Source organism: Anabrus simplex, chromosome 5 (genome assembly GCF_040414725.1).
Source record: "Anabrus simplex isolate iqAnaSimp1 chromosome 5, ASM4041472v1, whole genome shotgun sequence".
Taxonomy (NCBI): domain Eukaryota; kingdom Metazoa; phylum Arthropoda; class Insecta; order Orthoptera; family Tettigoniidae; genus Anabrus; species Anabrus simplex.
This window is the reverse complement of record NC_090269.1, coordinates 293,918,214-293,932,888: the sequence shown is the minus strand read 5'-3', so window position 1 is coordinate 293,932,888 and position 14,675 is coordinate 293,918,214. Positions and strand designations below refer to the sequence as shown.

Sequence of the window (14,675 nt, the reverse complement as noted above, 5' to 3'; positions counted from 1 at the left end):
AGATGGCAAGTAATACAACATGACACTCAATACTGTTCAAATGTTTGTGGCTGTATGAAATTCCCTAAAACAAGGATCAACACACAATGCTACATCGCTGGAAAGCCGCGAAAACGAACTGCCTGAGTCACCGACATCCACTACGGTTGAGTCAGAGACATCTGTTTGCAAAAATAGGACTCTAAAGTAATAATTTTATAAACATCTGGCGGAAATATTGAGAAACAACAAGAAACGAGTATATTCGGACTTTTAAATTAGGTACCGACCAATGAGCGACATTCCCGAGTATATGCGGGATTTTATTTTATATAAATATATAAAACCCCGAGTATACTCGGGCTTTCATGTTAAGAGGTTAAGCATATATGGAGTGATTTCAATTGAAGAGAACAAATGTACTGCACAGTTCTTGTTCGCAAATGTTGAAACCGACCACCATCACTATCTAGACAGAGCTGATAACTTGTGGGTATGGAATCACAAACTGTTTGCAGCAATTCATTTAGAATTTGGAGACATTGCCTTCCAGTTTCCTATTGAAACGCACAGACTGTTGCTGATTTTGTGACATAAACCTTATCTTTGACGTACCCCCATGGGCGTCAAGTCGGGTGAATGCGAGGGGTATTAGACTCTGTCTCTTCGTCCAATCCATCTTTCCGGAAACGTTGCGTCGAGATAGGCCCGTACATCATGATGGTAGTGGGGAGGTGCTCCATTTTGTTACAGTTACTGACAGTCGAAGAGTGAGCACATATTTTGAGACACTCTGTATGTTCTTTCACGGTTCCCCCGGAAGGACGTGGGTTCGAATCCCCGTCAGGAAGTCGTAAAATTTAAGAAACGAGAATTCCACTTCCGAGGGTGCACATAGCCCTGAGGTTCACTCAGCCTACACAAAATATGAGTACCAGGTTAATTCCTGGGGGCAAAGGTGGCCGGGCGTAGAGCTAACAACTCTACCCCAACAAGTGCCGAGGTTACGGATAGTGGAAGCGTTCACCTTCCACACCTCCAGGGGCCTTCATGGCTTGTACGGAGATGACTTCGCTTTGCTTTGCTTTGCTTTGCTTTGCTGTATGTTCTTCATCGTTCCTTTCTTTGATTTCGTATTTTTTGATATCTTGTGACTGATGCTACATTCTAGGTATGTCTTTATCTCAGTTATTATTCATCTTATTCTTCATGATACTCTTGAATACTCGCATCGACTATATCTAGCATAAAAATCTCATGACATTATTTAGTTTGAAACATTGCATGGCAATGTCGGAACTAAAGAAGTTCTTTACTGAAGTGTAAGATCAGATTCCGAATATTCTATTTTCTTCATTCATTATTAACTCAACAGGTGTCGTTCTGCATCTGTATACATTATCCATTCCTCGCACATTTGGTAATTCAAGGAAAGGCTGTAGGGTAGATTGTAGATAGGTCGTGAAAACAAATAAGACATAACGGTAACTTGAGTCATGGTTTGTCTAATATTTTCACACCTCTGTATAATCCAGGGGTCAACGAGCCGCTGAGTGTAGTAAACACGAGTGGACAACATATCCGGCGAACAACACCAAGAAGAGTGGCTCTGTCTGAACGTTGACTTCGACTCTACATCTCTGGCCGTGCGCTGGTCCCTCTGGCAGCGGTCCTTGGAAATGTTTTCCGTGGTTCCTCATCTCCTCACTAAGGCGAATGCAGGGGCAGATTCTTTTATACGCCACGGCTGCTCTCTTCTCACCTTCTCCGCGCCACAAATCACCGCAGCACGTCTCCTGGCCTGAGACAGGGAGTCATACGCTAGGAATGAAAACAGTTAGTAGAAGTACTACGATGATTCTCCTTCATCCTTGAGATCACCTCAGGTCACCACACGTCTCCTGGCCATGGTGAAAGCGTTACCCTCTAAGCGACTAGATTTATACCTTCCGCGTAAGGAATGAGAAACTTTTTTCTTTTTTTTTTTTTTTTTTGCAAGTTGCTTTACGTCGCACCGACACAGATATGGGATAGTAAAGGCCTAGGAGTGGGAAGTGGCCGTGGCCTTAGTTAAGATACATCCCCAGCATTTGCTTGATGTGAAAATGGGAAACCACGGAAAACCATCTTCAGGGCTGTCGACAGTGGGGTTCGAATCCACTATCTCCCGAATACTGGACACTGGCCGCACTTACGCGACTGCAGCTATCGAGCACGGTAAACTTTAAATCCATTATCATCACCCACCTCTTCTGATTGTACACTCCCTTACACATAAACAGACCGATCTCTTTTACGAAATAATTAGAGCAAATTTTCGACATCACGTCTTGCGGCGTGCATTTTTGTAATAAAATATTTCTTGCATGTCGTTTCAAAACTCACGAGTCTCAAAACTCATCATCATCAGCATATTCTAAAGGCTAAACCTTGCCACTGGAGCCACAGATATCTATCTTGAAGCAGTCTTTTCAACTCAGCATAGGTCTTGCACTTCATCCTCAGAAGCAGGTTCTTGAAATAAGACCCTCTGGGTCGTCCTCCTCCTCTTTTTCCAGCAATTCTTCCTTCAATTATTTTACAAAGGAATTCCTCATGCCGCAAAATGTGACCAATAAATTTTATTTTCCGTTTCTTCTATTTCAGTTATCAGATTCCGTTCTTCTCCCATCTCTCTAAGGACTTCAGTATTGCTCTTCATTTCAGTCCAACTTATCCTCTGCATATTTCTCCATATCCACATTGCAGTTGCCTCAAGTTTTTCCTTTTCTTCCATTCCTAATGTCCAGCTTTCACTGGACTCAAAACACATGAGTCTCCAAATTCACGAATTCCAAGAAGAGAATTAGTAAGAGTAGGTTTCTCTACCTGGGTCAGTCTCAGAACGCAGGAGCAAGGTCAGTTCTTCTTTGAATGGATAAATGCCCACCCTACTGATGGTAGGATATTCGAATACATTTAATAATCGAATAAATAATAAGAATAATTGAATGATTTTCAAATATTCAGGTATATCGCGTAAAATAATCGGATGCGTCATGAATACTTGTTTCGGTTTAATTACGCCGGATGGATAATCGATTAAATAAGTGAATAGATGAACTCTAACGAAAAATAGAAATACGTATTTTTCAAATCCATGAATTCTAATGCTGAAGACGGCAAAAATACCCAGTCCTCGAGCCATAGAAATTATCATACTCATCACAGGGAAATTAAAATTACCTATCTCGATTCCCTTACAGCAAGTTAGTTAGTAGGACGAACGGTCCCTGATAAGCTTTCCGAAAATAATATGAGCTCATTCTCCACACGTATGAATGAGTCATACACTTTCAGATGTCGTTACTTAAAATTAATAGATTAATATATTGCAGCACCCCCCCCCCCTTCCGCAAGCGATTACACGAAGCACAATGCTATATAGTATTGACTACGTGGCTCACCAAATTGATCAAATCATAAATTAAAATTCGTCAGAATTTTATGTAAAATATGTCGAAGTCGCTAGTTGCCATCTTTGAAATTCTGTCGCTAAATGACTTCAAAAGACTCCAGATCGCTAATGATGATGATGATATTTTGTGATAGTGGTTCTTTCTCTGGTAAAGAATGTGAAAATGGTAAATACAAATTAATAAGGGTTGAGAAAAATGAAGAAAAAGGTGGAGTGGAAAGCAAGGTGTCTGCTAGAAGTGAGTCTAAGCAATGCTTCGACTCAGCTAAGGGTTCCGCGGTCGCCAACCCGAGCTCTCTCAACCAATCAATCAAACACTCAAGGATTTAACACTGATATGCATTTAGAGCAGTCATCTAGGAACCTATCAGTTGTTTATCTAGCCTTTCCTTAAATAATTTAAGAGCACCTGGGCCCCTTTTAGTCATCTCTTACGATAGACAAGGGATACTGTGGATGATATTCTGCCACCCCAACCCACTGAGGGAAAAAATGGTTGGTGAATGAAAGAAATGGAGGTGTATTATTATTGTTATTCAAATAGTTTGCTGCGGTCTTAAAACTAATATATACATGACATAATATGACATAATACATGACATAATATGACATAAATTGATAATAATGGTGTTGACCGCCGGAGAGGCCTGGTGCGTGAGCCCCCGCCCATCTCATCCCTTCTGTGGTCATCGCAGGCACCTGTTATGTCCCTAAATCCAATTCCTCCCTTATACTCTTAATGCCTGGCAACACCCACAGTTCGTACACTTGCACTCTTTAGCCATTATTTACGGAATAATAAAAAGAGAAGGAAAAATAAAATAACTTAATCTATGCACACAAAAAAGGAAAGGAAAATTGTCTAGGATAATACACAAAGATCACACGGCAATAAGGTAATTAATACACTACTAATTTACAATACTACTTAGTTGTACTAAATTGTTATCCTACAACACCCTAACAGGATGAAAACCGCCGTTAAATACTGAATAAGGAAAGGAATACTAAATAATTACGAAATTCTAAACTGAAGTTAAGCCTATCCTAATTACAACAACAGAATTATAGAAGAGAGTTTCTACAGCTACTTCTATACTACTCAAATATGTAACAATAATAGAATAAGCGCACTAATATCTAATAAGATACTAAAATACACTACAATCAGTTTAAACTACATCCATACGTATACTAATTGCAATAGGTTATTACTAATGACATACACAAATTGAAATTATAATTGAAGTTTGAAATTTGCATGAACTACTCAAATATAACGAGCAAAGCTAAATGCGTAGGTATAAAGTTATAAGGGGAAGTAGATTGAAGGAGATTCAGTATCAAAATTCAGGACAGGGGCCTGTGAGAAAACGGTACGAGTCATTGCAGATAGACTAACAGAGGGAAAATGAGGAACAGGGAACGGTTGTTGAAAAGTGTGGAAGTGAGGAGAAAGGAAAAAGGTAATAAAGGGAAATGTAAAGTAGAGCATAGGAAAAGACAGATGGAACAGGGTCGTAGGAGAGAGAAAAGGGAGGAGGAAGTAGTTTCTGCAGCAATAAGGAAAGATAGGGATGACCAAGAGGAGAGGGGATAAAATTAGGAGGATAGGGTTGAGGCTCTGGCCATGGGGGCTTCCATTATTAGACATGAAGGGAAAGTGTGTGGAGGAGAGGGAAACAGGGTAGAGTGCTATCCAGAAATTAGGATAAGGCAGATGTTGAGGAAATTAGAAGAGAAGGAGGAGGGAACATAGAAGGTGATAGTGTTTCACGTTGGTACCAACAACGTAAGGCAAGCTGATATAAGTACCAACATAGTTGGGGATGTGTGGGATCTGGTAAATGCAGCACGGGTGAAGTTGAAGAAAGCGGAGATTGTTTACGGTGGAATACTGTGTAGAAGCGATACTGACTGGAAAATGATTGGGGATTTAAATGAGACTATGGGGTGGGAATGTGGGAAACTGGGAATGAGATTTCTAGATCCTAATGGGTGAGTAAGAGATAGTAGAAGTAGGCCTACTGTAAAGTTAGGAACAGGATTAATTTAATATATATATATTTACCAGTTATTGTAATAGGAGTTGAATCATGGCTGAGAATGATATAATGGATGAAGAAATTTTCTCACTGAACTGGAGTGTGTGTCGTAGAGATAGGATAGAAATGACATAGGAGGGAGTATTCATTCTGGTGAAAGAAGAATTTATAAGATACGAAAAAGTGAAAGATGACAAACATGAAATTCTAGGTGTAAGGCTCATTTCTAAAGATAATAGGCAACTTGATGTCTTTGGAGTGTTCAGACAGGGAAAGGGTAGCCCTGACGCTGATTCAGAATTATTTGATAAGATAATCAGCTATGTGGGAAACGATATATAAAGGAATGTGATTGTAGCAGGTGATCTCAATTTACCAAATGTCAATTGGAAAGGTAATGCGAACGACAGGAAGCCTGGCCAACAAATGGCAAGTAAGTTAATATGGGGAAGGGCAGCTGATTTAGAAAGTGATATAACCATCTAGAAGGGAGAATAATCTGGATGTGGTCCTGGTAAAACCAAATGAGCTCTATAGAGTAAATCGAATTAAAAGATGGTATTAGTGAACACGAATCTGTTTTTGTCGTAGTTGAAAATAAATGTGGCAGAAAGGTAGGTCTTAAATGTAGGACTACTGGGCACACCATATGGCTGGTAAAACAGGCATGCGTGAGTTACTGAAAAGTAAATATGATCGGTGGGAAACGGTAAATAAAAAATGTAAACAGACTCTGGGATGGGTTTAAAGCAATTGTTGAGGAATGTGAAAACAGGTGTGTACCCTTAAAGGTGGTAAGGAATGGTAAAGCCCCACTTTATTATAACAGAGAAATAAAGCGACTAAGAAGAAGGTGCAGGTTGGAAATAAATAGAGTTAGAAATGGCTGTGGAATTAAGGAGAAATTGAAGAAACTTACTAGGAAATTGAATCTAGCAAAGAAGTCAGCTAAGGATAACATGATGGCAAGCATAATTGGCGATCATACAAATTTTAATGAAAAATGCAAGAGTATGTATAGTTCCAAAAAGGATATTCCAGGAATCATTAATTAACAAGCGGAGTGTGAATGTGAGGATCTTCAAAAGGCAGAAGTATCCAGTCAGCAGTACAAAGGGCACTAGGAAAGTTTTTCAACGTGAGTGAACGCTTTAGACTTTTTCAAAATAATTTCCACCACACTCAATACACTTCTCCATACTTCGAAACAAGTCACTGAACCAACTCTGCCACTTTCCCTCGGTTACATTTTCACACTCTTCATCCCATGCTGCCAGAAGCTCCTCGTCGGGTGAAAAACGCCGCCCTTTCAGCTTCATCTTCACTTCTGGGAAGAGTGCGAAGTCACATGGGGCAAGATCAGGACTGTATGCAGGTTGATCAAGCACATTCAACCCTGATCTGGCAAGAAAATTCATTGTTACATTAGCACGATGTGCTGGATCATTGTCGTGATGCAAAAGCCAACTGTTGAGCCGTGACATTGGACGGAGCTGCTTGAGAGCCTGGATCACCTGATGCAGACAAATCGCACCGTACCACTTTGCAGTAACTGTCCTTTGTGTTTCTAGCACAACCCGAGTCAGGATGCCCGGTTAAGTGAAGAATACTGCAATCATCCTTTTCTTCACTGACCTTAACTTTCGCACAGTCACAGGAGTACTCTCACCTTCAAACAGCCACACATTGTTCTGGGATTTTGTTGGGACATCGTAATAATAAATCCAAGTTTCGTTACCTGTAACGATGCTATTGACGTGACGTGAAATCCCATTTTCAAACTATTTTAACATTTTTCGGCACCATTTCACTCGATGTTCCCTTTGTTCCTCTGAAAGTGAATAGGGTACCCAAAGGGAATAAACCTTTCTAACATGGAGATGGTCGTGTAGAATTGAATGAATAGCTGCTACAGGGATGTGGAGGGTCTCTTCTAACTGCCGATATGTCAACCGCTTCTCTTGCTGCAACATTTTTCTCACAGCTTCAATGTTTTCCTCAGTCACTAATTAAGACGGTCGCCCAGAACGAGGATTGTCTTCAACCCCAAAATTTCCCCTCTGGAACTCTTTGTACCAGCGGAAAATTGTTGTCCAATGTGAACAGTCTTTCCCCAGCACAGGAGTCATTTCCTCCACGCACTGGTCGACAGTTAATCCACGAGCAAAATTGTAGCAGATAATTGCGCGATATTCACCTTTAGACCACACTGACATCTTAACTTGCTTTCAATCCCCCTGCTTGGTAACAACTGGTGTGAAGGTCGCGCTTTGCTGACTTCTAGGCCGGTTTTCACCCCTCTTTTCATCCCTCACCATAACAGGGGTGTCCAGGTAACCGTTTTTGCGTATTGCAAAACTTTCCTAGTGCCCTTGGTATATAAAGATTGTTGGTTAAAAGGATAATGTCCATATAGAGGAGGTGACTAATACTAAACAAGTATTAAAATTTACCTATGATAACAACGATATTTACAATAAGATAAGTAGAAAAGCAGCTGGACTTGACAAGGTTTCGGGGGATATACTAAAGACAATAGGTTGGAATATAGTACCATATCTGAGGTACTTACTTGATTATTGTTTGTATGAAATAGCTATACCAAATGGTGAAGAGTTGTTATAGTAGCCCCTATGTGTAAAGGAAAGGGTTATGAACATAAAGCTGAAAATTACAGGGCATTCAGTTTACCATGCATTGCATGTGAGCTTTGGGAAAGCATTCTTTCTGATTATGTTAGACAAATATGTTTGCGAAATTAATCAGAGGTTTGATAGAGGGTGTTCGTGTTTAGGAAAGGTTATTCCATTGAAGCTCAATTGATAGGATTCCAGCAAGATATAGTAGATCTTGGATTCAGGAGCTCAAATGGCTGTATCGTGATTGACCAATGTAAGGCATTTGATAGGGTAGAGCATGGGACACTACCGAAAAACTGAGTGCAATTGGCCTAGACAAAAGTGACTGAATGTGTGGCTATATTTCTAGAAAGTAGCACTCAGAGAAAAAACCTCCGTGGCTCAGACGGCAGCGCGTTGGCCTCTCACCGCTGGATACCGTGGATAAAATCCCGGTCACTCTATGTGAGATTTGTGCTGAAAAAAGCGGATGCGGGACAGGTTTTTCTCCGGGTATTCCGGTTTTCCCTGTCATCTTTCATTCCAGCAACACTCTCCATTATCATTTCATAGTATCTATCAGTCATTAATACACTTTGGGAGTGGCGACCCCATTGTACTAATAGACCAATATATACCAGGTGGCTCTCGAACGCTGTACTTTCTACTTATAAATGCCCCGCATGAATGGGATGTATACCAACTGATTTTCACAGAGGAACTACTGCCAGCGGGCAGGTTACGTCAGAATATGAAGAGATAAGAAACAGAGTGTCGCTCGCAGCATGTTACCGGTCTAATGCGCCCCTTGCATTAGTAAACATCGTTTTCGACCGCATAGTTCTAGCCTGGTGTATGGTACAGCCGCACTATATTTGCTGTCTGCATATCGGCAATGGCTAGTGCGATAAGCAGCGGTGAATACACAGAGATTAGTTTAAGCTGAACAACCTGGTCGGAGTGCAACAGAAGCTCCAAACGAACATACGCCTTCTACATACATATTTCGCCGAACAGTATTAGTTTTTGTTCCATACGATCAACTCTTTTATCGAGTTGAATGTCTACACGTGTATAAATTAATTAGATTTCATTTACTGTATCTTTGGCGTATCTACAAACAGTAGCGCCGGTTAGGGGAGTGGGGTAAGGAGGGACAATCGCTCCTATCCCCACTTTGTAGAGTAAATATTACATTTTATTCCACTTTAACCAGCTGGAACTAGGAATTATTTTTAAAAAGCTATTTTTACAAGCCTTGTTGTCGTATATGCTACATTTTTCCTTTATTTTATAGCGCTACGCAAGTAGTGGAGTCTTTGCATCTGCTGTGAGGAAGGGTAGTAGGGGTACATATTTTTTTTGCCGAGGTCGTGGCGACTGAGTTATAATTCAGCCGCTTGCCGCGCGCATTCGTCAGTCTGGCAGTCTCTTTATTGTCTGTTAGTTTCTCAGTGTGTATTCAAATACTAAATGATTTTTAATTGCATAATCATGTCGTACATCCATGTAATTGTACCGGGCGAGCTGGCCGTGGGGTTACGGGCACGCAGCTGTGAGCTTGCAGTCCGGAGATAGTGGTTTCGAATCCCACTGTCGACAGCCCTGAAGATGGTTTTCCGTGGTTTCCCATTTTCATACCAGCAAATGCTGAGGCTGTGCCTTAATTAAGGCCACGGCCGCTTCCTTCCCATAAGTTCTATCTGTGTCGGTGCGACGTAAAGTCAATTGTAAAAAAGATATATTTAATTGTAATTTCAACGCAAGAGACTACCAACTTTACTTTCACCGGACTAAATTACTTCGTTTGTATTATGTTATTTTATATGTAAATGTAATTAATCTGCCCCGTGGATTATTCGTAATAATAGTTGTTTTGAGATTTTGATTCAATGCTGTATACTAAAATTTTCACCAGGTCTCACAAACATACTACGGGCATTTACTTAATAAGTAACATAACACAAAGAAATAATTTTGGAACGTTGGTATTAACTCCCGTTGAAATACGATTACAAGTGATTTTTTTTACAATTGGCTTTACGGCGCACCGACAAAGATAGGATTTATGGCGACGATGAGACAGGAAAGGGCTACGCGTGGAAACGAAGCGACCGTGGCCTTACTTAAGGTACAGCCCCAGCACTTTGCCGTAATTGAAAAAAGCATTTTGTGCGTATTTCCGTCAGTAATTGTGTTAATAGCCGGCCCCGTGGTGTAGGGGTAGCGTGCCTGCCTCTTACCCGGAGGCTCCGGGTTTGATTTCCGGTCAAGTCAGGGATTTTTACACCGAGCTCGATAGCTGCAGTCGCTTAAGTGTGGCCAGTATCCAGTATTCGGGGATAGTGGGTTCGAACCCAACTGTCGGCAGCCCTGAAGATGGTTTTCCGTGGTTTTCCCATTTTCACATCAGTCAAATGCTGGGGCTGTACCTTAATTAAGGCCACGGCCGCTTCCTTCTCATTTCTAGGCCTTCCCTATCCCATCGTCGCCATAAGACCTATCTGTGTCGGTGCGACGAAAAGCAAATAGCAAAAACAAAAAAGAGGATTTTTACCTGGACCTGAGGGCTGGTTCGAGGTCCACTCAGCCTACGTGATTAGCAATGAGGAGCTATCTTACGGTGAGATAGCGGCCCCGGTCTAGAAAGCCAAGAATAACGGCCGAGAGGATTCGTCGTGCTGACCACACGACACCTCGTAATCTGCAGACCTTCGGGCTGAGCAGCGGTCGTTTAGTAGGCCAAGGCCCTTCAAGGGCTGTAGTGCCATGGGGTTTGGTTTGGTTTTAATTATGTTAATAAAGAAAATAAACAAAGGAATTAGGAGATAAGATAACAAGGTTTGTACAAAGAGCTTTTTTAAAATAATTTCTAGATCCAGCTGGCTAAAGTGGAATAAAAATGTAATGTTTACTCCACAAAGTGCGGGGGGGGGGGGCTTTCTCTCCTCGCCCCACCCCGTAATCGCCGCTACTGTTTGTAGTCACGCCAAAGATGCAGAAAAGAAAATCTAATAACTTATTAATTTATACACGTGTAGACATTCCACTCGATGGAAGAGTTGCTAGTATGAAATAAAAACTAATACTATTCAGTGAAGTACGCGTGTAGAAGGCATACGTCGGTTTGGAGCTTCTGTTGCATTCCGACCAGATTGTCCAGATTAAAATAATGTCTGTTGTATTCGTCGCTGCTGATCACACTGGCCATTGCTGATATGCAGACAGCAAATATAGTGTGGCTGTACCATACACCAGCCTAGAACTGTGCAGTCGAAAACGATGTTTACTAATCCAAGGGGTGCATTTGACCGGCAGCGCTGAATAACATACTGCGAGCGACACTCCGTTATTTATCTCTTCATATTCTGACGTAACCTGCCCGCTGGCAGTAGTTCCCCAGTGAAAATCAGTTGGTAGACATCCAATTCATCATTTGTGCATGCGGGGCATTTATAAGTAGAAAGTACGGCGTTCGAGAGCCACCTGGTATAATTCATTCATTACATCCCTGACTCGGTCAAAGACTGGAAGACAGGTTTTCATTTTCATTCAGCACTCAGAGAATTAGTGTAGGCGAAGCTTTAACTGACCCTGTAATAAGTAAGAGGGGAATTCCTCAAGGCAGTATTCTTTTTTGCTAGTGCTCACAGCTTCGCGCTCCTAATCGCACGGCCAACTCGCCCGGTGCCTAGGTGACTGATCACCTCGGATCGAGTAGGGGTATTTCAGATGCCTTGACAAAGAATGCTGCAATGTACTCTAATTGTCGGCGAACTGTACGTAATGTAGAGGAAACAACAACACGGTTCAACCCGGAAGAAGATCTAAAGAAAAAGCGTATAATCTCTGGTACTAATTATATCACTCTCATTTCCTGTACCGAAGATCAATAAGTAATGTGTAGCTTTAACATCCAAGCAAATCCCATGAACAATATACCGAAAGGATTTCTACATTAACTTAATCTTAGACCGGCATTACTATTGACGAAGGAAGCAAAATGAGGAAGTTTTCACAGCGCCTTTTGACATCGAAATCATCGTCACAAAATTTTCTATTTTACGCTGAAACAGAGCCACTTGCGCTTGACTTTTCACTTAAAATGGCACATGCAGTGACCCGTATTAGAACCGCAGTAACATTGATGAGGACCCGGTGACAATGTTACTCGGATAACTCGTCCAACTACGAAGATAGCTGATGGAATCCTGTTTTGACGTGGTCAACTGCACCACAGTTCCTTCCTCGATCAAGCAGAGTTTACCTTCAGACCGAATCATGCCAGCGTGAACTTGACAATCACTAACTATGGAGTTAGATGACTAAGCCGTTTGGACCACGTAGATGTGAGCTTGAATTTGTGAAATCGCGGGTTCGAATATCACTGTGAGCAGCTCTGAAGATGGTTTTCCGTAATTTCCTATTTTCACACCAGGCAAATCGGTCGAACGGTCAGCGTAGTGGCCTTCCGTTTCAGAGGACCCCGGGTTCGGTTTCCGGCAGGTACGAGGATTTTAATCTTAAATGTTTAATTCCATGGACACTGTTCTGTGCCACAACAACACGCATTTCGCATGCATCGCCGATGCCGCCCCCCCTCCCCTCGTCCTATGGCTGCTTTTATAAGAGTTGCACCAGGACAGCAATAAACCCAAACCCCATGGCGCAACAGCTCCGAAGGGCCATGGCCTACCATGCGACCGCTGTTCAGCCCGAAGACCTGCAGTTTATGAGTTGCCGTGTGGTTCAGCACGACGAATCCTCTCGGCCGTTTGTCTTGGCTTTCTAGACCGATGATAGCAACGACACGAAATAAGGTACCGTATCGATGGCTTTCTTTTAAAACCTCGTATGTCACAGTGCATTTCCTATCCATTATGTTCCATACGACCGGTCATGCTTCCCAGCCTCATATTTATATGCAGTCCATCAGAACAATTTTCGTTGTGCTCATTTTCCTGTGCTAGTGTGTAATAGGAAATGAACCTTAAATGCATTATACTGTAGAGGAGTGCGTAAATTCGCCATGCAAACAACATCCCTACAATACGGTAGGGTAAGGTACTTTTTCCTTTACACTTCTTCTTCTTCATCTACCGCTTTTCCCACACCTGTGGGGTCGCAGGTACGAATTGAGTCGCACGTGTGGATTTGGCCCTGTTTTACGTCCGGATGCCCCTCCTGACGCTAACGCTATATGGACGGATGTAATCACTATTGCGTGTTTCTGTGGTGGTTGGTAATGTAATGTGTTCTCTGAATATGAAGAGGAAAGTGTTGGGACAAACACAAATGCCCAGCCCCCGAGCCAGAAAAATTAAAAGGTTACAATCCCCAATCCGGCCGGGAATCGAACCCGGCACCCTCTGAAGCGAAGGCCTCAACGCTGAACATTCAGCCAAGGAGTCGGACCTATTTTCCTTTACACTTAAGTATAGGAAAATGAACACAACGAAAATTGTTCTGATAGACTGCATATAAATATGTGGCTGGGAGGCGTGACCAGTCTTAAGGAAGAGCATTGGGACGTACAAGGTTTAAAAAAACATCAATCCACCGAGCTTCCACTCCAGTATATCAAAATTGACCCGTAAACAGAGAAATATAAGAATAATTCCGTCCGCGAAATTCGTTTTTGTTTAACAACACGGCCACTGCGATGACACTACAATAGATTTGCTACCGTTGGATACTACTGTATTTCTCTTTCTAACTTCCACGTTGGAAAATACTTATTCTGAATAATTAATAACCCACCTTTTCTAATTTGTATTTTTGTATTAATTTCTCTTATGTTCCTTTCCAACTATCATGACTTCAATATTGGAAATTTTAATTTTCATTACCACTTACAGGTACACACAGAACCACAAACTCCAGACATGAACGTGAGTATTCCTAGGGCTCTTTCCAAGTTGGTGATCGAGGAAGAGAAAGAAGGTTTCAAGTTTCAAGGACTGCTGGCCCGACTGCACGCGGCGGGACGCTTTGAGCTGCGCAGGCACAGTGACGGGCTCCACGAGAGACTCCGGTAAGTCAATTGTTTACAGCAGAATGTATTCAGTGGCTTACGCAAGTATATTGATTTATGGGTATGAGGATGGAAGAAGGGTGTACAAAACTACAGCTTTTAATTTTCCAATGCAATCGAAAGTTCGAAAGCTTCACACATAATAAAGAGGAGTTATTGCAACTATCGTAGTACAATTAATTTCTCCTAGCCTAAGATAAGTTCATGGCTACAGTATCGTTCATCTTCAGTTCGAAGGGATTGACTTTGTTACTGAACCCTTTGGTCCACTCTGAAGGATACCTACCTTCCTTACCTATCAGCAAAATTTCATGAGATCTGTCTCTTGTGTCGTTTCGGGTTCTTCGTCACTTGCTGAGGTAAAGATAGGGTTCAGTAATCCTAATCTATCTACTCAAATGAAAGGTCTATTCATAAAATATTTGTATTTTATTTTGGAAAATTTTCTGATGAAATTAATAATTTGTAATCCAGGTATAATTCCGACTCTATCTTGTCGACTCCACAACAATCATTTTACACAGAGGGGCCGAACGCTGATT

The 14,675-nt window shown here is 41.7% G+C and overlaps 1 protein-coding gene across 2 annotated transcripts in view; it reads left to right on the top strand.

The window, feature by feature from the left end:
* LOC136874847 (proton channel OtopLc) overlaps window positions 1-14,675 on the top strand; it is a 164,294-nt gene that overhangs the window by 5,222 nt on the left and 144,397 nt on the right. For both annotated transcript variants that reach the window (XM_067148526.2, XM_067148525.2), the window contains exon 2: window positions 13,958-14,133. In XM_067148526.2, coding sequence (XP_067004627.1) covers window positions 13,958-14,133 — 176 coding nt within the window. The remainder of the gene's footprint in view (window positions 1-13,957; window positions 14,134-14,675) is intronic.